Source organism: Rhamphochromis sp. 'chilingali' (genome assembly GCF_963969265.1).
Source record: "Rhamphochromis sp. 'chilingali' genome assembly, chromosome: 1".
Lineage (NCBI taxonomy): Eukaryota > Metazoa > Chordata > Actinopteri > Cichliformes > Cichlidae > Rhamphochromis > Rhamphochromis sp. 'chilingali'.
Genome location: NC_137929.1, coordinates 62,973,527 through 62,998,877, shown reverse-complemented (window position 1 = coordinate 62,998,877; position 25,351 = coordinate 62,973,527). Strand labels below are relative to the sequence as shown.

General features: G+C 43.2%; 1 protein-coding gene across 1 annotated transcript; it reads left to right on the top strand.

Annotated features, from left to right (window-relative positions):
• Positions 1-3,256: 3,256 nt before the first annotated feature.
• On the top strand, positions 3,257-23,978 carry LOC308394816 (polymeric immunoglobulin receptor-like). The gene is made up of 5 exons (XM_080879365.1): positions 3,257-3,540; positions 4,436-4,771; positions 6,118-6,450; positions 14,108-14,440; positions 19,332-23,978. The coding sequence occupies exons 1-5, from the start codon at positions 3,477-3,479 to the stop codon at positions 19,361-19,363; spliced, it is 1,098 nt and encodes a 365-aa protein (XP_080735491.1). The 5' UTR covers positions 3,257-3,476; the 3' UTR covers positions 19,364-23,978.
• Positions 23,979-25,351: the final 1,373 nt, after the last annotated feature.

The window sequence follows — 25,351 nt, the reverse complement described above, 5'->3', positions numbered from 1 at the left end:
GCAGCAAGCTATCAAATACGGCGCATTTCTCTGCTTTTAACAAAAAGCTATGCGTCGCCAGGTGTTTCATCGGATTCGAGGTGTTACCTCCTTTGACAGTATCACAGTATCAGCTTAAAGCACTTGTTGCAGGCTGCTGAGTTTGCATATTTTGCTGAAGGTGGCTGTAGCTCAGGTGGCAGAGCAGGTCAGCCACTAATCAGAAGGTTGGTGGTTCGATCCCAGGCTGCCTCCTGGCTGCATGTGTTACAGGCCCCACTATGATGGGCACGTAGCCAGATTACGATCCTGTAAAACAGGAGAGAAAGTGAACACAGGAGACACGCTGCCGTTCGTCTGGTCAGTCTTGCCAGAATTTCTTCATACAACACAAGCATATCTGCTCCACTCTTTTGTTAACTCAATTTCACAATAACTGCTCATTCCCTCACATGGCTTGCTTTCCACCAGTACATTTCAATATTAGTCCACACTACTGGCATAAAACAACAAAGGGTTTAAATGAATGAAACAAATGACAACTACACCTCTTTTCCCATAAATGAGATAAACAAAATAATTCACATCATCATGGTAGTGTCTTATCATAGAAAGGAAACTCTACTTTCAACATTACTGCACTACTTTCCTTGCCAGCATTTTTGTTGGCCGTACTCTTATTAGCGCTCTCGCTTCATATGTCTTTTTCAGACCAGTTAGATTCTAACACTGAAACAGCAAGTTTACACATGACTTCAGGCGGGCTCAGAACACTTTACACACACGTTATACAAAACATTTGTCATGAACACAAAGCTACAAGTTTATCAGGAACTGTAACCCAACCGGGTTGGTGCTTCTTATTATTATATGGAGTATTATACGCAGTTGCAACAGCTTGCTAGCGTTACCCAGGCATACAGCCTAGCTATAACATCCTACAGAGCTAAAGTAGCTCACATAGCGACAGTATAATACATCCCATATCCCAGACCCGTCTTATGTCATGGAAGTTTAAGTATCACAGTGTCCAGCTGTGTATTTCTTTATGTTTTTGACCACATTACTGACCTGTAAAACAGGAGAGAAAGTGAACACAGGAGACACGCTGCCGTTCGCCTGGTCAGTCTTGCCAGAATGGAGAACTTACGGCAGGTTTAAAGTCCAATATCTCCCTCTAGTGGCCATATATGAACCACGTGTGAGGATGGTGTGAATGTAAAATGTGAATCATAGTATTCCAGTCAGTCATCAGTGTGTCTCTGCACAGCTGTAATTAAAATGTGTTCAGAGGGCCTCAGTGTCTGAATGGTTCCAGTTCAGCTCCATAACAGCAGCGTCCCTGGTTTGATTCCTGTGTTTCAGCTCATATCTGCCTCTCTCACTGAGGGGGACATCCACTACATGTGTAACAGCAATCTTCAGTCCTTCTTTGTCGCTTCTGCAGGACGTAAAGTTTCTGACTCGGGCCTTTGGCTTGTTTACAATCATCATCAAAGACAAGAAAAAGAAATCAAATCTGAGAGGTACAGCTGCTCTTCTTCTGTCTCTCTCATGGTTCACTCAGGCTTTACTTTAAGCTACATGCTAATACTAACATGCTAAGACATTAGCATGCTCTTCAAATCTTACGAACACGTTTGCCTTCAACATACAATTACTGACCAAGTGTTTGTGTCAAGCACTTTGTTGATTTCTTGAACAAAACGCTGGTCTCCTTGATCCACCGTCAGCATTGGAAGGGAATAAGTGTCGAAGGCATTTGGATGGAGTGTGTGTGTGTGTGTGGGGGGGGGGGGATTAAAGAGATTAACAGTTTATTGCTTATTTACTTTGTGTAGCATGAATGGCCATAATGGAAGGTTTTTTATGAATAGGAAAAGCTGTAAAACTTATAAATACAGTTAAAAGTCCCACATTTCTGCTTGCGCTTGTTTGTAATGAGGAACACATCAAACAAGTTAAGATTTATAACTCCTAACTATAAATTCTAATTATAACCTTTTGTTCTTCACAATTGCAGGAAATCAAAACAGGTATCACTTTAGCCAGTTCCTAATTTTATAAATTCTGCATTTAGCTGTGCAGTCTCTAATACCAATGAAATGCAGCAAGATGCTCATTTTATGTGTTCCCTTATTTCTTCACTTTCTTCTGACAAAAAAAAAAAAGGAGAAAAAAAAAGGAGGGGTACCTCTTGACTGGCAAACCAGGGTGGTGCTTTTCATCTCCAAGAAGAGGGATCAGAGGGTGTGTTCAAACTAGAGAGGGATCACACTCCTCAGTCTCCACCAGGAAAGTCTATGCCTACGTCCTGAGATGAGAGTCCGTCTTTTGTGGAGAAGGTATTTGACCATGTCCCACCTTGGGGGTCCCATGGGTGTGCTTTGGGAGTATGCAGTGTCTAACCCATTGCAAGAGCTTGGTCTGTATTGCCAGCCATAAGTCGGTGGATGATGGACTCCAGACCTACTTTTTTTCACTGATTCTGTTCAAATTTTTATGGACAGAATTTCTGGGCATAGGCAAGTGGCATGGCTATCTCTGCTCTTTGCAGATGATGTGGTTCTGTTGGCTTCATCAGGTGATGGCCTCCAGCTCGCACTGGAATGGTTTGCAGCAGAGTGTGAAGTTGGTGGGAATAGATATCAGCACCTCCAAATCTGAGGTTTGAACTCATTGAGAATAACAATGAGTTCAAAGTGTGAGGAGATCTGCTGTTCCAACAGTGTTCAGGCTGAGAATTATTACCTGCAATGCTCCAGTTTGACCTCATGGTGGCAGTGCTGTCCCACTGATACAATGGCTACACTCAGACTACAGGACAGAAGAGAGACTGACATACTGTTGACATATTCCAGATGTTTTCATCTGCAGTTATTTTAGACAAACGGCACCTACTAGTGAGCTTAAGTACTAAAACTGATGTTTTATGATGTGTTTATGACATCAATCTGACGTCACCCTGATGACAGCCCACAGTTTGCATGTTTGTTGCAGTCTGGTTGGTTTTTCAGGTTTTTAGTTGGTGTCATCAGGTTTGTTCTACATGGTGGATGCTGTATCTTATAACACTGCCGTGATGTTTACTGTGAGTCTGGAGGTTTGGTTATAGTGAACCTGCCTCCTGATGTTTATCACATATCCACAGCAGAAGCTTCATCGCAGATCAGACACAAATAACACCACGGTGTTTGGTTACACTGAGCAGGCAGCTGTTACACTGTGACAGTCACCAGGTCACGTGGGCCTGTTGCTTTACCAAACAGCGAGATTTCCGAGGTCTTTGAATGCACCACAAACGGCGCGACGAGTCGAGTGAGCCGCAGAAAGTCAGATCTGTTCTTCAAAGCAGACTTTCAGCTTTATTTCAAGCTTAAATGTAATCTGATGTAGTCAGTATTTAAAGTCAGGCTCTGTTATTGACTGAAAACTCCGACAGACTCAGACATTTAGAACAAACTAAGAGTCGGATCAGCACAAATACTGACACAGAGATGGCTGCTGGCACTGCGCTGCTCTGCTCCACTTTGCTGTTTGTCCTTGTCTTCGTCTCTGCAGGTGAGATTGAACTAAACTGAGTTTCTCTCTGAGATAACAAGAAGTACAGGAGGATTATTTTCATCTGGAGGAGTGTGTGTGAAGGAGACACGACGCTGGGTTGACATTTAACATCTGTAATCCAGCTGTGTCAGAGACAAAGAAGTGTAATGTGTGTGTCAGTGTGATGTGTTGTAGTTTCAGGAGTCAGTATGCAGCTACAAAGCTTTTTGTTGCACCCCAAATAGTTGATTCTGTTCATCTGGATGTTGTCAGTGGGAGAAACATTTCGTCACTCATCCAAGTGTCTCGGATGAGTGACGAAATCTCTGGTAACGCAACATCCAGATGAACAGAATCAACTTTTGGGGATTTAGTCACCTGGATGACTGAGCATGCCTCAAGAGTTTTTTTGAAACATAGACTTCAGGAAGAAAAATGTATTAGAGAGATATTAGGAAAAAAAGTGTTACAATACTATAATACTATACTAGTTGGTTAGCAGACAGTCAAACACACAAAGGCAATAATTACTTCTTTTCATACATGTGTATAAAGTGCACTCACAGTTTGAACTATTTTCCCATTTCTTGTCCCTCTCTCTGCTGCCAGATCACCCATCACCATGTCTTATAATGAGAGCCACACATTATGTTCACTTGTTATCAGCACATGTTGTTGTTCTGTGGAAGCTAACATCTTGTAGTTTCTGACACTTTGCATGTTTAGCATGAGGCTAAAATTCCCCCTCAGTGGGTCACTGGTGACCTGCTGGATGTTCAGAGGTTCATTAAATCCAACATGACTAAAAACTCAAATGTCAAAGGAAATAAACAAAATATTTAAAGTCAATCATTCTGGTCATAATTGTACTTTGACCTTTAACCTCTCTGCTCTGTGTTGTTTCCTCTTTCAGAGCGGAAAACCATCACAGCTGAGTCTGGACAGGACGTCACTCTGACATGTCGAGCTCCAAACAAAAAAATCATAGGTGTGTATTGGAGCAGAAATCACCTGGAACCAGAAAATATCTTTTTGTACCAGGATGGTCACTTTGATCCAGCCAACCAGCATCCATATTTTAAGAACCGGGTGAATCTGCGGGACAGACAGATGAAGGATGGAGACGTGTCTTTGATTCTGAAAGATGTGACGATTAATGATGCTGGAACATACATGTGTAGTGTCTTCACAGAAGGAGCAGATTTATTGACCCTCATCAGCGTGATCGACCTGAGTGTTGATCCTGCAGGTGAGTGAGTAGAGTTGAGTGTGTGTGTGATCAGAGGTGAAGCTGCTTCCTGGTTGTTGATGTTTGTTTGTTGTATGGATGAGCTGGTGGATGTCAGAGGTAGACAGATGTTTCTCCAGCTGTTGTCTTTGTGGCTGGTAGTCTAGAGTTGTAGAGCAGCATTGTTTAGTTAGAGCAGAAACAAAGACATTTATGAATCCGTCTCTTCTTCTCTTGCTCTATAACTCGTCTGTAAACATGTGTGGGGAAACTCAGTGTTAAAGCCTACAGCTGGAGGGGGAGGGGAGGGGTGAAGCTGGTGGTTGTGAGTCTGTGAAAGTGAATCCTGCCGGTGCCATAGCTGGTGAAAACGTACTTAGTGCAGACACAAAACGTCCATCAGCTTCAACTGTGTGTCAGAAAAATGTCCACATGGTGACTGATGGATGAGAGAGGTCCCATTGTTGTTGTTGTGAACAAATCATTGAACAACACAAACACTTAGAAGCTGCTTTCAGTGCTGCCTGTTTTGTTACTGCACACATTTCTGATGGTCCTACAGTCCAACGTAGCAAACGTCTCCCTGAAGCCTCTTCTTAGAGACCAAAGGTTGGATCAGAGCGAGCAGCTGAAAGGACACATCTATGAATGCAGTCAGAGACTTTCTCACAACCTCACACTTCATCTGATCACATTTAAACTCAGGTTTCCTAATGGTAAGTTATGATAAAAAACATCAGGAGTACAAGAATCACAGTGATATCTACTGTAACTGTGTCACTCTGCTTGAAATTCAGCTGGTATAAACTAAATGGTGTTTATATCAGAGATAAAGATGATCAGCCTGTTTGCATGTTAATAATATTTCTCTAATAATTATTTTCATATTGACTGAGTTTTTGTCCCTTAACATCTGTAATCCAGCTGTGACAGAGACAAAGAAGTGTAATGTGTGTGTCAGTGTGATGTGTTGTAGTGTCAGGAGTCGGTATACAGCTACAAAGCTTTTTGTTCAGTGTATACAAACAGCTGTAGCTCTATAAAGGCAGCATGCAGAGACTCACAGTGTCTTATAATGAGAGGCTGCTTTCGCTCACACATTATGTTCACTTATTATCAGCACATGTTGTTGTTCTGTGGAAGCTAACATCTTGTAGTTTCTGACACTTTGCATGTTTAGCATGAGGCTAAAATTCCCCCTCAGTGGGTCACTGGTGACCTGCTGGATGTTCAGAGGTTCATTAAATCCAACATGACTAAAAACTCAAATGTCAAAGGAAATAAACAAAATATTGAAAGTCAATCATTCTGATCATAATTGTACTTTGACCTTTAACCTCTCTGTTCTGTGTTGTTTCCTCTTTCAGACGAGAAAACCATCAGAGCTGAGTTTAGACAGAAGAGTGTCACTCTGTCATGTCGAGCTCCAAACAACAACAAGATCACTGCTGTAAAGTGGATCACAGCTAACCTGAAATCAGTTCTTTTGTACGAGGATGGGCACTTTGATCCATCCAACCAGCATCCATCTTTTAAGAACCGGGTGAATCTGCGGGACAAACAGATGAAGGATGGAGACGCGTCTTTGATTTTGAAAGATGTGATCACTGGTGACACTGGAAGATACGTGTGTGCTGTCTACATGGAAGAAACAAGCTCATGGAAGTTCATCAGCAGCATCAACCTAAGGGTTTCTCCAGGTGAGTGAGTAGAGTTGAGTGTGTGTGTGATCAGAGGTGAAGCTGCTTCCTGGTTGTTGATGTTTGTTTGTTGTATGGATGAGCTGGTGGATGTCAGAGGTAGACAGATGTTTCTCCAGCTGTTGTCTTTGTGGCTGGTAGTCTAGAGTTGTAGAGCAGCATTGTTTGGTTAGAGCAGAAACAAAGACATTTATGAATCCGTCTCTTCTTCTCTTGCTCTCTAACTCGTCTGTAAACGTGTGGGGAAACTCAATGATAAAGCCTACAGCTGGAGGGGGAGGGGTGAAGCTGGTGGTTGTGAGTCTGTGAAAGTGAATCCTGCCGGTGCCATACAGTGGGGCAAAAAAGTATTTAGTCAGCCACCGATTGTGCAAGTTCCCCCACTTAAAATGATGACAGAGGTCAGTAATTTGCACCAGAGGTACACTTCAACTGTGAGAGACAGAATGTGAAAAAAAAATCCATGAATTCACATGGTAGGATTTGTAAAGAATTTATTCGTAAATCAGGGTGGAAAATAAGTATTTGGTCAATAACAAAAATACAACTCAATACTTTGTAACATAACCTTTGTTGGCAATAACAGAGGTCAAACATTTACTATAGGTCTTTACCAGGTTTGCACACATAGTAGCTGGTATTTTGGCCCATTCCTCCATGCAGATCTTCTCGAGAGCAGTGATGTTCAAGGTTCAAGGTTCTTTATTTGTCACACGCATAGTTATACAAGTATAACACACAGTGAAATGTAGCCTGACACGCTCCTCGACATGTGCAAAAATTGGGGGGGGGGGGGGGGGGGGTGTAGAGGAAGAACATTATATATATATATATATTAGGGGTGCAACGATACACAAAATTCACGGTTCGGTTCGGTTCGATACTTTGGTGTCACGGTTCGATATTTTTTCGATACAAAAAAAATGTTCATGCCTTTTTAATTTGTCATTTATTAAAATTATAAATATATATTTTAACTCAAAAGTACAGTTTTTAAATTTAACCCTAACCCTTGTGCGTGTTTTTTATTTTGACAGTGAATGCGCAACACTTATGTGCACCCCTGGTTATATAGCTCATCATATTGCAGCCACAGAAATTCTTTTGTCCATGAAACCATAAAGCTGCACTTTCTTTTTGCCTTATATTCTGATTTGTCATAACTTCTCCGTTTTGTGGTAAGCTTTTCTTTGGCTGTCACTTCTTCACCCTGACCTGTCTTATTTGGCTCAGCAGAACTAAAATAATATAAAATATATATCATATATCCTGCTGCTTTTACACACGCACTCACATAAGCTCAGCGATTCTCTGCACGATCAACCTCTCACATGTTTAAGCTTGCTGCGGGAGATTTCACTTGTCATGTTTGCATAGTAAGCTAACGATTAATAAGACGATGTCAGAGGAATTGGTGCACAAATTATCATCACTCACAGATCAGTGCTGTCGCTCTCTATACACAGTTCGCACGATTGCAAAGTGAAAGCAAAAAAACAAGCGCAAATTCAAACGCGATTTCAATATGTCACATATTGACAGTGGCTCACCGATGCCAATGACATAATTACCCAGCTACATTTCTGAAAGAATGCAAAAGCATTGACATATATTTTTCCTTCCTACAATAGCCCGACGGGCAGGGCAGAGATAGATTTTGGTAGCCCGACTGAAAAAATATTATTGCGAGCCCTATATCTGATTGAGGAATCACTCATCTTTGTCTTTGCACTAGGATGATGTCGGCGTAAATGTGCAGTCATATTCGTTGTGTTCCCACTAGTGCTTTCAGGTTAATCTCGTTGAAATGACCTTAACACCACAACACGGCAAATCTCCGTTAACAAGCTACCCCTGATCGCCCCGTGCATGGGGCTAGACGGCCAACACGTTAACGAGCTAACTGCGCTAACACACTAGTTCCCACCCATGTAATTGAGCATTGCATGGCACATCCAACATACTGTTTTACTTTAGTCCATGACTCGCTTACCTTCAGGGTCATACGTCACATGAAAACCAAAATAATTCCAAACGCCAGATCTGGTCCATGTTCCAAGGAGAGCTTAACTTCTGTCTCGCTAGCTTGCCCTGCGCTCTTCCTTCTGAGATGCTGTCTGTGTTGAGTGCTCAGTGGATCTGCGCTGGACAGTGCAGCCTAGGCGGAGTAGTCGAACGCAGATTCACTGAGCGCTAAACACAGACAGCATCGTCAGAAGGAAAGTTGATAAAATAAATTACAAATTTTGTATTGTTCGATACATATGCGTACCGAACCGAAAGCACTATATCGAACGGTTCAATATCGATACGAATATCGTTGCACCCCTAATATATATAGTATATACACTGGGTGAATGTGCAGTAGTAGCAGCAAGCAGGTGAATTCTGTACATTAATATGAATAGACATCTGACTATTTTACAGGATAGACAATATAAACATATTTAAAATTAAAGGAATTTGAAATGTACATTGTTCCTGGTTTTAGAGTGTCTGGAAGAGTCCTCTCTCAGTCAATTATAGATGATGTGAGAGGGCGGGTGTGTGTGTTTAGGGCACGGATGGCTTGGGGATAGAAGCTCCTCTTGAGTCTCTCTGTCCTTGCCCGGAAGATGCGGAACCTTCTACCAGATTGCAGAAGTTGGAACAGTTTGTTGCCAGGATGGGACGGGTCCTTCAGTATCTGCGCTGCTCTAGTCCGGCATCTCCTGGTGTAGGTGTCCTGAAGCGGGGGGAGAGCAATCCTGCAGCAGCGTTCTGCTGTACAGATCACTCTCTGGAGAGCTTTTTGGTCCTTCACACAGCTGTTCCCAAACCACGATGTCATGTTCTGTGTGAGGATGCTCTCCACAGCGCCTGTATAGAAAATCCTGAGGATCTTTGGAGAGACCCTGAACTTCCTCAGTTGTCGTAGGTGATACAGGCGCTGCCTAGCCTTTTTGGTCTGGACCTGAATGTGGGCAGCCCATGTCAGGTCTGAGGAGATGTGGACACCAAGATACTTGAAGGACTGCACCCTCCCCACTGGAGCTCCATTGATGATAATGGGCTTGTAGTCTCTGTGCTGACCCCTTCTGAAGTCCACCACCAGCTCCTTGGTCTTGCAGACGTTCAGCTGGAGGTGGTTGTCCTGGCACCACGATGCCAGATTCTTCACTTCATCCATGTAGGCCGCCTCGTCGTTGTTGGAGATGGCACCCAACACCACTGTGTCGTCAGCAAACTTCACAATGGTGTTGGAGCCATGGGTGGCCACACAGTCTGAAGTGTAGAGGGAGTAGAGCAGTGGCGAGAGGACACATCCCTGAGGTGCTCCTGTGTTGATGGTGATGCTGTTGGAGAAGCACCTGCCCACCCTCACCACCTGAGTTCTGCCAGTGAGGAAGTCCAACACCCATGCACACAGACGGCTGTTAAGTCCCAGATCCCTCAGCTTTGTGAACAGTCTGCAGGGCACTATTGTGTTAAACGCTGAACTGTAATCAACAAACAGCATTCGCACATAGTTACCCTGTTTCTTGTCCACGTGGCTGAGAGTGGTGTGTAGGACGTGGGTGATGGCATCCTCTGTGGATCTGTTGGATCTGTAGGTGAACTGCAGCGGATCTATGGTGTCTGGGATGGAGGAGGAGATGATGTTCTTCAGCAGCCTCTCAAACACCTTCATTACTACCGAGGTCAGTGCAACTGGCCGGTAATCGTTCAGGGATGAGGGTTTGCTGTTCTTGGGCACAGGGATGATGGTGGATCTTTTGAAGCATGTGGGGACCACAGACTTCGCCAGGGACTCGTTGAAGATGTAAGTGAACACACCTGCTAGCTGGTCAGCACAGCAGCGCAGCAGACGGCCGGTGATGCCGTCTGGCCACGCCGCTTTCCTTGTGTTCACTCTCCTCAGTGCCGCTCGGACATCATGCTCCGCGATGCTGGTCACCGGTCTCTCGCTGATGACGTCACTGTCCTCGGTAGTCAGGCGGTAGATAGCATTAGCCGCCTGGCTAACCTCGAAACGGGCGTAGAACCGATTCAGCTCGTTGGTGAATGCAGAGTCGGCGTTGATCGGCGCAGTGTCCCTGGCTTTGTAGTCTGTAATGGTGCGTAGTCCGTGCCACATACTCCGTGTGTCGCCCTAGTGGAAGCGGGACTCCACACGTTCCCGGTACCGGCGTTTGGCATCTCTCACCGCGCGCTGCACGCCGTATGAGGCCGCTTTGTAGGCGCTCATATCGCCAGTGGCGAGACCCGCGTTGTAGGAGGCGGTCCTGGCGTTTACTGCAGTGCGGATCGATCTGTCGATCCACGGTTTCTGGTTTGGGAATGTGGTGACTCTCGCAGTGGGGATAATCTCCTCCGCTAGCATATTGACGAAGCATACTGCTACTTCCGTAAACTCGTTGATGTCGACTGCGCATGCTCTGAACATGTCCCAGTCGACGTCGTTGAGTGCGTCCTGTAGCGTAGCTTCTGATTGGGCAGTCCACCGTTTTACCTCCCTCGTGGTCACGTCTTCCCTCCATATGCTTTGTTTATACTGGGGAATGAGGAAGATGGCTTGTGGTCAGACTTCCCAAAAGCCGGGTGTGAGACAGCTTTGTAGCCCTGCTTGTATGGCGTGTAGCAGTGATCCTAAATCCGATCCCCTCTCGTTGGACACGAGACATGCTGGTAAAAGTTTGGCATGACTTGTCTGAGGTTCGCTTTGTTAAAGTCTCCTGCTACAATGAGGGCTGCGCCCGGGTCCTTGTTTTGAAGCGAGCTCAGCACATCATGTAATTCGGACAAAGCCATACCTGTGTCCGCTTGGGGTGGGATGTAGACCACCGTGGCGATGACTGAGGTGAACTCACGGGGCAGATAGAAAGGGCGGCACTTAATGCTCAGGAACTCCAGATGTGGCGAGCAGCCGCTGGAGAGAGTAGAAATGCTCCTGGCATCGCACCACTTTCTGTTTACCATGAAACACACTCCTCCACCTTTGGTTTTGTTCCTCCATGCAGATCTTCTCGAGAGCAGTGATGTTTTGGGGCTGTCGCCGAGCAACACGGACTTTCAACTCCCGCCACAGATTTTCTATGGGGTTGAGGTCTGGAGACTGGCTAGGCCACTCCAGGACTTTCAAATGCTTCTGACGGAGCCACTCCTTTGTTGCCCGGGCGGTGTGTTTTGGATCATTGTCATGTTGGAAGACCCAGCCTCGTTTCATCTTCAAAGTTCTCACTGATGGATGGAGGTTTTGGCTCAAAATCTCACGATACATGGCCCCATTCATTCTGTCCTTAACACGGATCAGTCGTCCTGTCCCCTTGGCAGAAAAACAGCCCCATAGCATGATGTTTCCACCCCCATGCTTCACAGTAGGTATGGTGTTCTTGGGATGCAACTCAGTATTCTTCGTCCTCCAAACACGACGAGTTGAGTTTATACCAAAAAGTTCTACTTTGGTTTCATCTGACCACATGACATTCTCCCAATCCTCTGCTGTATCATCCATGTGCTCTCTGGCAAACTTCAGACGGGCCTGGACATGCACTGGCTTCAGCAGCGGAACACGTCTGGCACTGCGGGATTTGATTCCCTGCCGTTGTAGTGTGTTACTGATGGTGACCTTTGTTACTTTGGTCCCAGCTCTCTGCAGGTCATTCACCAGGTCCCCCCGTGTGGTTCTGGGATCTTTGCTCACCGTTCTCATGATCATTTTGACCCCACGGGATGAGATCTTGCGTGGAGCCCCAGATCGTGGGAGATTATCAGTGGTCTTGTATGTCTTCCATTTTCTGATGATTGCTCCCACAGTTGATTTTTTCACACCAAGCTGCTTGCCTATTGTAGATTCACTCTTCCCAGTCTGGTGCAGGTCTACAATACTTTCCTGGTGTCCTTCGAAAGCTCTTTGGTCTTGGCCATGGCGGAGTTTGGAGTCTGACTGTTTGAGGCTGTGGACAGGTGTCCTTTATACAGATGATGAGTTCAAACAGGTGCCATTCATACAGGTAACGAGTGGGGACAGAAAAGCGTCTTACAGAAGACGTTACAGGTCTGTGAGAGCCAGAGATTTTCCATGTTTGAGGTGACCAAATACTTATTTTCCACCCTAATTTACGAATAAATTCTTTACAAATCCTACCATGTGAATTCATGGACTTTTTTTTCACATTCTGTCTCTCACAGTTGAAGTGTACCTCTGGTGCAAATTACTGACCTCTGTCATGATTTTAAGTGGGGGAACTTGCACAATCGGTGGCTGACTAAATACTTTTTTGCCCCACTGTAGATGGTGAAAACGTACTTAGTGCAGACACAAAACGTCCAACAGCTTCAAAGTGTGTCAGAAAAATGTCCACATGGTGACTGATGGAAGAGAGAGGTCCCATTGTTGTTGTTGTGCACAAATCATTGAACAACACAAACACTTAGAGCTGCTTTCAGTGCTGCCTGTTTTGTTACTGCACACATTTCTGAAGGGCCTACAGTCCATCGTAGCAAACGTCTCCCTGAAGCCTCTTCTTAGAGACCAAAGGTTGGATCAGAGCGAGCAGCTGAAAGGACACATCTATGAATGCAGTCAGAGACTTTCTCACAACCTCACACTTCATCTGATCACATTTAAACTCAGGTTTCCTAATGGTAAGTTATGATAAAAAACATCAGGAGTACAAGAATCACAGTGATATCTACTGTAACTGTGTCACTCTGCTTGAAATTCAGCTGGTATAAACTAAATGGTGTTTATATCAGAGATAAAGATGATCAGCCTGTTTGCATGTTTATAATATTTCTCTAATAATTATTTTCATATTGACTGAGTTTTTGTCCCTTAACATCTGTAATCCAGCTGTGACAGAGACAAAGAAGTGTAATGTGTGTGTCAGTGTGATGTGTTGTAGTGTCAGGAGTCAGTATTCAGCTACAAAGCTTTTTGTTCAGTGTATACAAACAGCTGTAGCTCCATAAAGGCAGCATGCAGAGACTCACAGTGTCTTATAATGAGAGGCTGCTTTCTCTCACACATTATGTTCACTTATTATCAGCACATGTTGTTGTTCTGTGGAAGCTAACATCTTGTAGTTTCTGACACTTTGCATGTTTAGCATGAGGCTAAAATTCCCCCTCAGTGGGTCACTGGTGACCTGCTGGATGTTCAGAGGTTCATTAAATCCAACATGACTAAAAACTCAAATGTCAAAGGAAATAAACAAAATATTTAACCCTTGTATGGTGAGACCCATGCCATTTAGAGGTCGCTGCCCCTTTAGGCAATATATACCATCAGAACCTGCAAATTATGGTATAAAGATATGTACACTTGCTTATAACTGATTTTATTTTTATTTTATAAGATTTTATGTAAAAAAAAAAAACGAGAAGCACATTAATTCATAAATGTGATCAAACAAAGGTAAAGGGAAAAAATTAACCATGTTTGCTGTTCACATGGCTCGTAATCTGGATGAAATAAACATCTGTTGAGTAATTTAACATAAAGTTGTTTGATAGTGTTAATTGGAAAGCCAAAACTCTAGTGGTTCCACCAGACCCATGAACACTGGCTGAGTAACAAATATACAAACACCACACAAGGGTTAAAGTCAAACATTCTCATTATAATTGTACTTTGACCTTTAACCTCTCTGCTCTGTGTTGTTTCCTCTTTAAGACCAGAAAACCATCAGAGTTAAGTCTGGACAGGATGTCACTCTGACATGTCGAGCTAGAAACAGCAACATCTTTGCTGTAGAGTGGAACAGAGACGACCTGAAGACAGGAAATGTGCTTTTTCAATTTATGGGTGACATTATTCTAGACAGCCAGCATCCATCTTTTAAGAACCGGGTGGCTCTGCGGGACAAACAGATGAAGGATGGAGACGTGTCTCTGATTCTGAAGGATGTGACGATTAAAGACGCTGGAACATATGATTGTGGTGTCTCAATTGAAGAAGCACAAATATGGGATCACAGCATCATCCACCTTCATGTTGTTCCTCCAGGTGAGTGAGTAGAGTTGAGTGTGTGTGTGTGTGATCAGAGGTGAAGCTGCTTCCTGGTTGTTACGTCTCCCCTAGGGCAGGAGGGGGTAACACAACAACTCCGGAAACTCAGTACAGGTGTTATGGAAAAAAAGGTTTAATGGCAGCGCTCTCACAAAATAAACAACCCAGACTCAAACAACAAATGTGGGGGAAAAAGGGACAGTTAGGTTGTGCCAAAAAAAACCACCAAAAAGACAAAACCAAAACTTAGCTGAGCTGAGCTATTATCCTAGAAAAGCAACAAACAGGAAAACCCTAAACCTCAACTTAAAACAAGCTCAAAATTACATGGGTGGCACCAACCTACTTACCTAGTGTTTCTAACACAAAGACTCTACGTGAGTAAGTGTATGGGGTCCCCAAACTTACCTAGTCCACTTTACTCCCACCACAATCATCAAACAAAAGAAAGACAGCAGGAAAACGTCACACATGTGTCAAACAATTCAAGGAGGGAAGAGAGCCGCTCCCAGCCACAGGTGAGTCTCCTTATCAAGGGTTTCACTCCTGGTTTGTCCAATCAGGGCCTCCCTCCTCTAATTAGTTGGACGTCACACAGATTGACATCAGCCTGCAGTCTGCGACCTAAGGGAATGGCAAACAAAAGGGGAGGGAAAGAAAACATGCAGCCTGCAGACACGTAACACTGGTTGTTGATGTTTGTTTGTTGTATGGATGAGCTGGTGGATGTCAGAGGTAGACAGATGTTTCTCCAGCTGTTGTCTTTGTGGCTGGTAGTCTAGAGTTGTAGAGCAGCATTGTTTGGTTAGAGCAGAAACAAAGACATTTATGAATCTGTCTCTTCGTCTCTTGCTCTCTAACTCGTCCGTAAACATGTGTGGGGAAACTCAATGTTAAAGCCTACAGCTGGAGGGGGAGGGGAGGGGTGAAGCTGGTGGTTGTGAGTCTGTGAAAGTGAATCCTGCCGGTGCCATAGCTGCTGAAAACGTACTTAGTGCAGACACAAAACGTCCATCAGCTTCAACTGTGTGTCAGAAAAATGTCCACATGGTGACTGATGGATGAGAGAGGTCCCATTGTTGTTGTTGTGAACAAATCATTGAACAACACAAACACTTAGAGCTCCTTTCAGTGCTGCCTGTTTTGTTACTGCACACATTTCTGATGGTCCTACAGTCCAACGTAGCAAACGTCTCCCTGAAGCCTCTTCTTAGAGACCAAAGGTTGGATCAGAGCGAGCAGCTGAAAGGACACATCTATGAATGCAGTCAGAGACTTTCTCACAACCTCACACTTCATCTGGTCACATTTACACTCAGGTTCTCTGTTAGTCACTGAGATTACAGACTCACACATTTAAAATAATCTGAATGTTGGATCAGATGAACAAACAGAAGATAGCAAAGTCTCCATCTTGTTTTGAAACATGGCCACCAAACCAAGAGAAAACCCAACAACCCTGCATTTCCACAATTTCAACACAGCTGGACAACACACTGGCTGATGTGATGATTCATATTAATGGATATACTTAGATTTTATTTTAGCTCCCACCACATTTTTAACAACCCATGTGTGTTCAGGGGTCCCAATTGGTTCATCCAGGTGTTTTAGTAAGTAAGTAGGAAAAAAAAAAGTTATGTAGCACGTTTTAAAACAGAAAGCTATTACAAAGTGCTTCACGTGGGTATATAAAAGCACATCAAACAAAACAATAAAACAAAATAAAGAGGGTATAAAACAATGTCAAATGAAACAGCATATTACACATGAAAATTATGTAACATTACGCTGTTTTTTAAAGAAGCCACAGCGTTCATGGTGCGTAGCCGGGAAGGTAAACTGTTCCACATTACAGGGAGTGCAGAATTATTAGGCAAGTTGTATTTTTGAGGAATAATTTTATTATTGAACAACAACCATGTTCTCAATGAACCCAAAAAACTCATTAATATCAAAGCTGAATGTTTTTGGAAGTAGTTTTTAGTTTGTTTTTAGTTTTAGCTATTTTAGGGGGATATCTGTGTGTGCAGGTGACTATTACTGTGCATAATTATTAGGCAACTTAACAAAAAACAAATATATACCCATTTCAATTATTTATTTTTACCAGTGAAACCAATATAACATCTCCACATTCACAAATATACATTTCTGACATTCAAAAACAAAACAAAAACAAATCAGCGACCAATATAGCCACCTTTCTTTGCAAGGACACTCAAAAGCCTGCCATCCATGGATTCTGTCAGTGTTTTGATCTGTTCACCATCAACATTGCGTGCAGCAGCAACCACAGCCTCCCAGACACTGTTCAGAGAGGTGTACTGTTTTCCCTCCTGGTAAATCTCACATTTGATGATGGACCACAGGTTCTCAATGGGGTTCAGATCAGGTGAACAAGGAGGCCATGTCATTAGTTTTTCTTCTTTTATACCCTTTCTTGCCAGCCACGCTGTGGAGTACTTGGACGCGTGTGATGGAGCATTGTCCTGCATGAAAATCATGTTTTTTCTTGAAGGATGCAGACTTCTTCCTGTACCACTGCTTGAAGAAGGTGTCTTCCAGAAACTGGCAGTAGGACTGGGAGTTGAGCTTGACTCCATCCTCAACCCGAAAAGTCCCCACAAGCTCATCTTTGATGATACCAGCCCAAACCAGTACTCCACCTCCACCTTGCTGGCGTCTGAGTCGGACTGGAGCTCTCTGCCCTTTACCAATCCAGCCACGGGCCCATCCATCTGGCCCATCAAGACTCACTCTCATTTCATCAGTCCATAAAACCTTAGAAAAACCAGTCTTGAGATATTTCTTGGCCCAGTCTTGACGTTTCAGCTTGTGTGTCTTGTTCAGTGGTGGTCGTCTTTCAGCCTTTCTTACCTTGGCCATGTCTCTGAGTATTGCACACCTTGTGCTTTTGGGCACTCCAGTGATGTTGCAGCTCTGAAATATGGCCAAACTGGTGGCAAGTGGCATCTTGGCAGCTGCACGCTTGACTTTTCTCAGTTCATGGGCAGTTATTTTGCGCCTTGGTTTTTCCACACGCTTCTTGCGACCCTGTTGACTATTTTGAATGAAACGCTTGATTGTTCGATGATCACGCTTCAGAAGCTTTGCAATTTTGGGACTGCTGCATCCCTCTGCAAGATATCTCACTATTTTTGACTTTTCTGAGCCTGTCAAGTCCTTCTTTTGACCCATTTTTCCAAAGGAAAGGAAGTTGCCTAATAATTATGCACACCTGATATAGGGTGTTGATGTCATTAGACCACACCCCTTCTCATTACAGAGATGCACATCACCTAATATGCTTAATTGGTAGTAGGCTTTCGAGCCTATACAGCTTGGAGTAAGACAACATGCATGAAGAGGATGATGTGGACAAAATACTCATTTGCCTAATAATTCTGCACTCCCTGTATTGGAGCCAGGGTTTGAAAAACATGATCCCCATTTGTTTTCGTTTTCAAACGGGTGGAATAGTTTGAAGACCACTACCAGTGGATCTAAGGATCCGGTTTGTAGAGTAAGGTTTAAGAAGCTCAGTGACATAAGTGGGGGCCTCACCTTGTAAGGACATGAATGTAAAAGTGAGGATTCTAAACTGATATCTGTACCCAACCACGTAAGGAGCAAGTGCAAGGAGTTTAACACAGGGATGATATGTGAGAATATATGACTGTGGGTTAAAAGCCTTCCTGCAGTGTTTTGAACCGCTTGAAGGTGATTTACAGAAGTTTTTGACAGACAGGAAAAGAGTGTGTTACAGTAATCTAATCGAGAGGAGATGAAGGCATGGACAAGCATCTCCAGTTCATCCTTGGAGGCAATAGTCCTGAGTTTGGCAACATTTCTTAAATGAGAAAAGCAGGAGCGGGTCACTGACTTAACATGAGAATCAAAAGACAGAGACTGATCAAAAATTATCCCAAGATTCTGAGTGACTTTTATGGGATTTTTGGCTCAATCAGCAGAAAAACAAAGACTGGAGATCTATGAGAGCTCATTACAATACATGTTTCAGACTTTTGAGAAGTAAAATCATCACGAGTTTGAAAATGTGCTTCTTTAGCATCAGGCTTAAACACAGCTGTACCTGCGATCTGGTCAATGATCACAGATTTCTGTCCCACATAACCAAATAACTCTTTATTTGTACAAAATACCCAAATTTATACAAAGTGCATCAAACAGTGCAAATGAAGAGGATTGTTGAAGGATTAACTGTCTGACTGACTGCTGAAGTCGAGCATCCATCCACACTCAGATGGCCTTCATTGGTTATTTTCAGCACAGATGTGTCCTCCTCACTCTGGAGTCAGTGTTGAATGTCCTGTGAGAATGTGAGGCTCCACCTGAACATATGTCCTGATAGAATTAGTGTCAGGTGTTGCTGTTACAGAGAGAAGATGGCTGCTGTCAGTCTGTCAACTTGCACTGTTTGAAGTGCTTCGTATATAAACATTGTAAATTTTGTACACAGTATAGTTTGGTTGGTGTGACAGAGCTGTTATCACTGAATCACAGGCTCAGAAGTTTCAGCCTCATAGTAAACAAACACATCCAGATGTTCACATAGAACAGCTGGATGAACCCAACATGACCTCTGACCCTTTCTGACCTGTCAGACCTGCTAATTAGTACATTTTTATTATCATATATGTTTTTATGGTGAAAACAAGATTGCATGCTGCAGTTTTGGTCAGATCCTGTGTTTTTAAATGAAAAAGCAGAAAAATCCACCAGTATGAATACTTCACACTTTATAGATGTTGTAAATTATTTATTAACCTAATCTCCTGAACTTGAAGAGGAAACAGATTCTGTTCTGTTCTTCACTCATCACCTACCTGACAGCTGACACCTCACACCTGTTTCTCACCTGCAGGTCAGACAGGAGGTGACAGAGATGAACTGTGAGTCAGACGATCTGAGGACATAAATGAACTCTCCTGAACATCCTGCAGACGACTCTGATGATCATCATGTTCAGACTCAGACCAACAGTGTGTGTCTGTGCTGTGTGTCAGTGACTCTGAACTACAATTCATCTTCAGGCTGTTCTTGAGATTTACTGTTTTTTTTATGGTTCCAGGTCATTTTGACCGAGCATTTTGAGTTTTGGTTTGATTTTGCGTTATAGGTTTTATTCTGATTCTCTTGTTGTGCTTTGTTGATTATTATTATAATTCTATGGTTCAGTTTATTCTGGTTAAGGGTTTAGTTCTTAGGTTTGGTTCTTATGCCCCTGTGTTTAGTGTAGGTTTATTTCAGTGTACAATTTGCGTCTTTGTGAATTGTTTCTTGTTTCCTGTTTTACTTTGAAGGTCCATGTCTTATGTCAGTGTATCCAGTTTTGCTTTCCCCTGTCTCATTAACCATAATTTCTCTCACCGTTTCCCTCCTGTCTCCTATTCCCTGATTAGTCGAACGCAGATCCACTGAGCTCTCAACACAGACAGCATCGTCAGAAGAAAAGTTGATAAAATAAATAAAAAATTTTGTATTGTTCGATACATATGCGTACCGAACCGAAAGCACTGTATCGAACGGTTCAATATCGATACGAGTATTGTTGCACCCCTAATGCTGTGTGTTTTTTTTCTCATGCTCCTCTTTCGTTTTTCTCTTCCAGTGCTTCAGTCCTTAGTTCCTATGTCCAGAGTGTTGTGTTTTGGTTAGTTTAATTTACTAAGAGTGTTTTCCCAGCAATAAAGCTGCACTTTAAGTTTGACCTCCTGGTTTTGAGTCCTGCGTTTGGGTCCTTTCCTGCCTGCTGCACACAGCCCAACATGACACAAAGTCAAACTGTGTTACAAACATACATGAATTTATAAGCTCTAATCTAAGAATCAGTGAGTGTTTTTGTGTTGGAGCTTCAGGTTCAGCAAATTAACTCTTTTATGTTGGTGTGATTTTTATTTATAAACTTCATGTGACTTTTTCCTCAAGTCCAGCCCACTGGAAGCAGTTTGTATTTTCTTCTCTTTAGCAGATAATACGTTTTTTAGGCTACTTCTACACTAATGCGTTTTCAAACGTTTTCGCTCCGTTTTGGCCTCCCTTGACACTGAGACGTTGTTTTCCCTGAAGGAAAATGCAGCGTTTTGAAAACACTCTCGCAAACACATACATTTCAAAACGGTGCTTTCGCGTCGCAGTGTGGACCGTGAAAACGGAGCCTTCCTAACACAATGATGCATTTTAGTCATGTGATGCAGTCATGTGACCAAATAAACAAAGATCCCAGAGAGCATTACACAGCAGTTGTTTTGTTTGCTCTCAATTTTGACAGCCCCATTAAAGATTCATATCAGTCTGTACATGCGCCAGATAGCTTTTCTTCAAATTATTTAATTCTCACTCACTTTTGCAACTTTGTACATTTGTGTTGCTCACAGTAAAAACTCCACCTCATTGTTAGTCCATTTAAAAAACTCGGTGCTTTTCCTCAACATTTTGCCACGATGTTTCAAAGAGCCGGAAAGTAAATAAACGGCTGACAGAAATGAGGCAGGTCGAATCTCCTTCCGTTTCACGCATGCGCAGTACTGGAACGTAAGCGTTTTCGGCCGTTTCAATGTGAAAAATGACTGAAAACGCTAGTGTGGACGTAGCCTTAGTTTGCAAATCCATCTTATCAAATTTTACAAAATTTACAAACTGTTATAGACTCTGATATTTCTCTCTCTCTGATCCTGCACTGAGAAGTTTGACAACCTCTTCAACTTTTCTTTAACTTGACACACTGTTCAGGTCAGATTTGACCTGCTTTGACCTTTGACACCACTAAAACACCCTGATCTATCTGTGAAGGTTCTCAGTCATCCAGGTCATTGTAGTCTAAGGAGCTTGGAGCTCCAAGATCCTTAGACACCCTGATCTACTTTTGTTAGGCTGAAACTTGATGACTTTTCTTAAACTGACACAAAATACACAACAATGTAATTGCTATTTAAATATTTTATGCTGTTGTACAGATGATACAAACTTTTGTACATTGGTGCTGTTTTGGGACAATTTAAATCGTATCAGTTTAGATGGATTGTTACGTTTCAGTGTTGTCAGTGTTTTGTTTTTGCGTGACTGTCATGTGTTTCCTGTTTTACTTTGAAGGTCTGTTGTTATCTTAGTGTGTTCAGTTTACGTTTCCTTGTCTTGTCAGGTCTAATTTGCCCCAGCTGTGTTTCCCTCTTGTTGTCCATTTTCCTAATTGCTCCTTCTATGTATTTAAGCCCTGTGTTTCTGTATGTCATGGTTGCGATCTTCCCCCCCGTTGTAAATAGTTTGGCGCCTTGTGTTTGGTGATGTAAATAAATGTCGGATCTTGCTTTAAATCTCGTTTTGGGATTATTTTTGTGGAAGCCCGTATTAGTTTTTTCTCGTGTGTTTTTGCCTTATTTTTATTTTTCTACGTTGCACCCCGGTTGCCTAGGCCAGGGTGTAACATATGGGGGCTCGTCCACTCGCTGGGGGTCCGAGGACCGCTTCAGCCGTCCGCCGTCGCTGGAGGGTCCGAGGGCCGGTCCAGCCTTCATCCGCCTTCGCTGGAGGGTCCGTGGGACTGCTCCAGCCTTCATCCGCCTTCGCTGGAGGGTCCGAGGGACCGCTCCAGCCTTCGTCGTCTGCTGGAGGGTCAGTGGGACCGCTCCAGCCTTCATCATCTTTGTCTGCCTTCGCTTCAGCTGTCCGTCTTCGCTGGAGGGTCCGTGGGACCGCTCCAGCCTTCGTTGTCTGCTGGAGGGTCAGTGGGACCGCTCCAGCCTTCATCAGCCTTCGTCCGTCTTCGCTGGAGGGTCCGTTGGAGGGACCGCTTCAGCCTTTGTCCGCCTTCGCTGGAGGGTCCGAGGCACCGCTCCAGCCTTCGTCTGCCTTCGCTGGAGGGTCCGAGGCACCGCTTCAGTCTTCGTTTGTCTTCGCTGGAGGGTCCGAGGCACCGCTCCAGACTTCATCCGTCTTCGCTGGAGGGTCCGGGGGACCGCTCCAGCCTTCGTCGTCTGCTGGAGGGTCCGTGGGACCGCTCCAGCCTCCACCAGCCTTCATCCGCTTTTGATCAAACATTTCACTTGGGGTTACATGTTTGATTTTTGGGTGGGGGGAAATGTTACGTTTCGGTGTTGTCAGTGTTTTGTTTTTGCGTGACTGTCATGTGTTTCCTGTTTTACTTTGAAGGTCTGTTGTTATCTTAGTGTGTTCAGTTTACGTTTCCTTGTCTTGTCAGGTCTAATTTGCCCCAGCTGTGTTTCCCTCTTGTTGTCCATTTTCCTAATTGCTCCTTCTATGTATTTAAGCCCTGTGTTTCTGTATGTCATGGTTGCGATCTTCCCCCCCGTTGTAAATGGTTTGGCGCCTTGTGTTTGGTGATGTAAATAAATGTCGGATCTTGCTTTAAATCTCGTTTTGGGATTATTTTTGTGGAAGCCCGTATTAGTTTTTTCTCGTGTGTTTTTGCCTTATTTTTATTTTTCTACGTTGCACCCCGGTTGCCTAGGCCGGGGTGTAACAGGATTTTCAGATCCACCAGTTTGGCTCAAATTAAGGAATGTTGTGATTTTAGGAAAATTTGACACTGTGAAAATGTTCACGTCATGTTTGTGTGGATTTTAAAGCGACAGTGCTGTCAGAGGTCAAAGGGCACCTTGATTCAGCCATGACTGTGATGTCTCTGTTTACAGCACGTTCATCCTGCTGCCCACAGAAACAAACTCCTGTAGTGAATTAGTAAAATAATACATGGTGCACATGATGAAAAGAGGTCATACATGTCTGACTCTACAGCTGCTGAAGTGGATTCTGGGTATCTGACTTCCTCCCACAGTACAAAAACATAAACGGCTGTTTCTCATTTAGCTGTGTATGCTGTGTGTGAATGTGTGGTTCATACAGAACTTTATGGTCGGTAACAATAACATATGACCATGAGTAAATTACATTAGTACATGTAAAAACAAACATACGGCATTAATGTTACAGCAGTGTTAAACTCCAAACATCTCTCCACTGTTAGAGCTTCTGCACCGACTGTTTTAGGTTTAGTTCCAACAGAACTTATTGTTTCGGAGGAAAACACGAACACAGCGTACAGTCGAGTGTTAATAGCTTACTTACAACTGGGCTCATCAGGCACTCTTTTTGGCTGAAGTGGTTATTATTATATTTACATCTTCCATCTGATGTTTCTGCTCGGTGTTTAATCATCAGACAGTGTGATGAACTGATGCTCTGTTCTCTGGTCTGACCAAAGCTTTAACTCCAAACATCTCTCCACTGTTAGAGCTTCTGCACTGACTGTTTTAGGTTCAGTTCAAATCATGGTTATTATTTTTCTGGCCTCATGGTGTGAAGCCTTCACCTACATCACTGAACTGCTCCACCCTGCTTCTTCTGACTTCTGTACACTTCACTCTATGGCCTTCTGTTTTTGTGTTTGTGGTGTTTTGTTTGGCTGTGCCTTTATCAACACTGTTTTGTTAACTTTGTTTTGTTTTCTTTATATCTCTGTAATTAAGTCTTAAAAAATAAGACTTTTAAGAGAAAGACTTAAAGACTTGTAAATTCCTTCTGTAGATGAATGAAATATAACCAGTATGTAAGTGTTAATAAAGAGTTACACCTATACCTGTTGAATGCTCTTTTCTGAGTCTATCCCTATGTGGCAGCACGAGGTGGGAATAAAGTAAATACTCTTCACAGTTTAAAAGACAACGCCACCTTGGGAATTTCATCCAAAGAATACTGGAAGTAACACTAATCACCAAGAAGGCACTTAGGTTCGCTATACTCAGTACAGAGACGAGGTTCAATGATAAAACAGTTTGACAATTTATTGATAATTATTTAAAACAACGTATAAAAGCACAATCATAAATATCAATGTACAAATATGCTTAAAAAAAGGTATTCAGAGCTAAGGCTTACCACTGGAGGGGCAGGGATGTCACGCACAAACTCAAAAAAAGAAAACATCCCAATAGTGCAGCACACTCTCACACACTTACACTGATAAACTAAAAGAAGACAGGTGTGTAACACTCAAAAGTTCCCACCACCAAGGCGCCCCCCAGTCTCCTCCACGTCAGCCCTCTGCATCTGAATAAAAGAAAAAAAGAAAATATAATATACTACAACAAAACTAATATGCAGCGCTAGGGATGGGTATTGATAAGATTTTCACGATTCCGATTCCATTTTCGATTCTGTTTAACGATTCGATTCTTTATCGATACTCTTATCGATTCTTTTTAAAAAAGGAGAACACTAAGGTCGATTAGCTTAGAACTTTGTTTTATATCTTCTCTTTGAACAAGATAGAAATTTAGGAGTAACATGGCCTTACAAACCCAGCAGTGAGATCTTAAGAGATCCAGCCTATGGCTCTTCAATGTGGTGTCACAGGGTCCCCAGGAAAAAAAATTGTAAATGTAAAATAATAAAAGAAATATTCTTCTGTAGCAATAACAAAGTATAACATAAATTATTCTGTAGCAATTACACAAGAATATCCAGTAATGTCCCTGCCTACAACACATTCACTTACCGAAAATTGGGGGTATCTGCTGTGGCAAATGGGTGCAAGCCTTTGACCACAAACTTAGTCACTGCTCTGTGACATTAGTCTATCCTGGCTTGAAAGGAGACGCTACCGGTAGACTGCAGCGACAACTGCCAGCGAGTGCCAGCCAGACTCTGTCTGTCTCATCATGGTCACCTAAATGCACAGTAATGGCAGTAATGGCAGATAAGGCAGATCGCGCTAACATAATATGCACTGTTAGTTGATTATTTACCTGCCGCATTAACAGGAGAGGACGTGCAAACGTTACCGCTGCTGCTGGGTTGAGATTCACGAGTCCGGAGCGGAATTAAAAACACGAGATTCATTTAAGGTCATCGCGTGTTTTGTGAGTA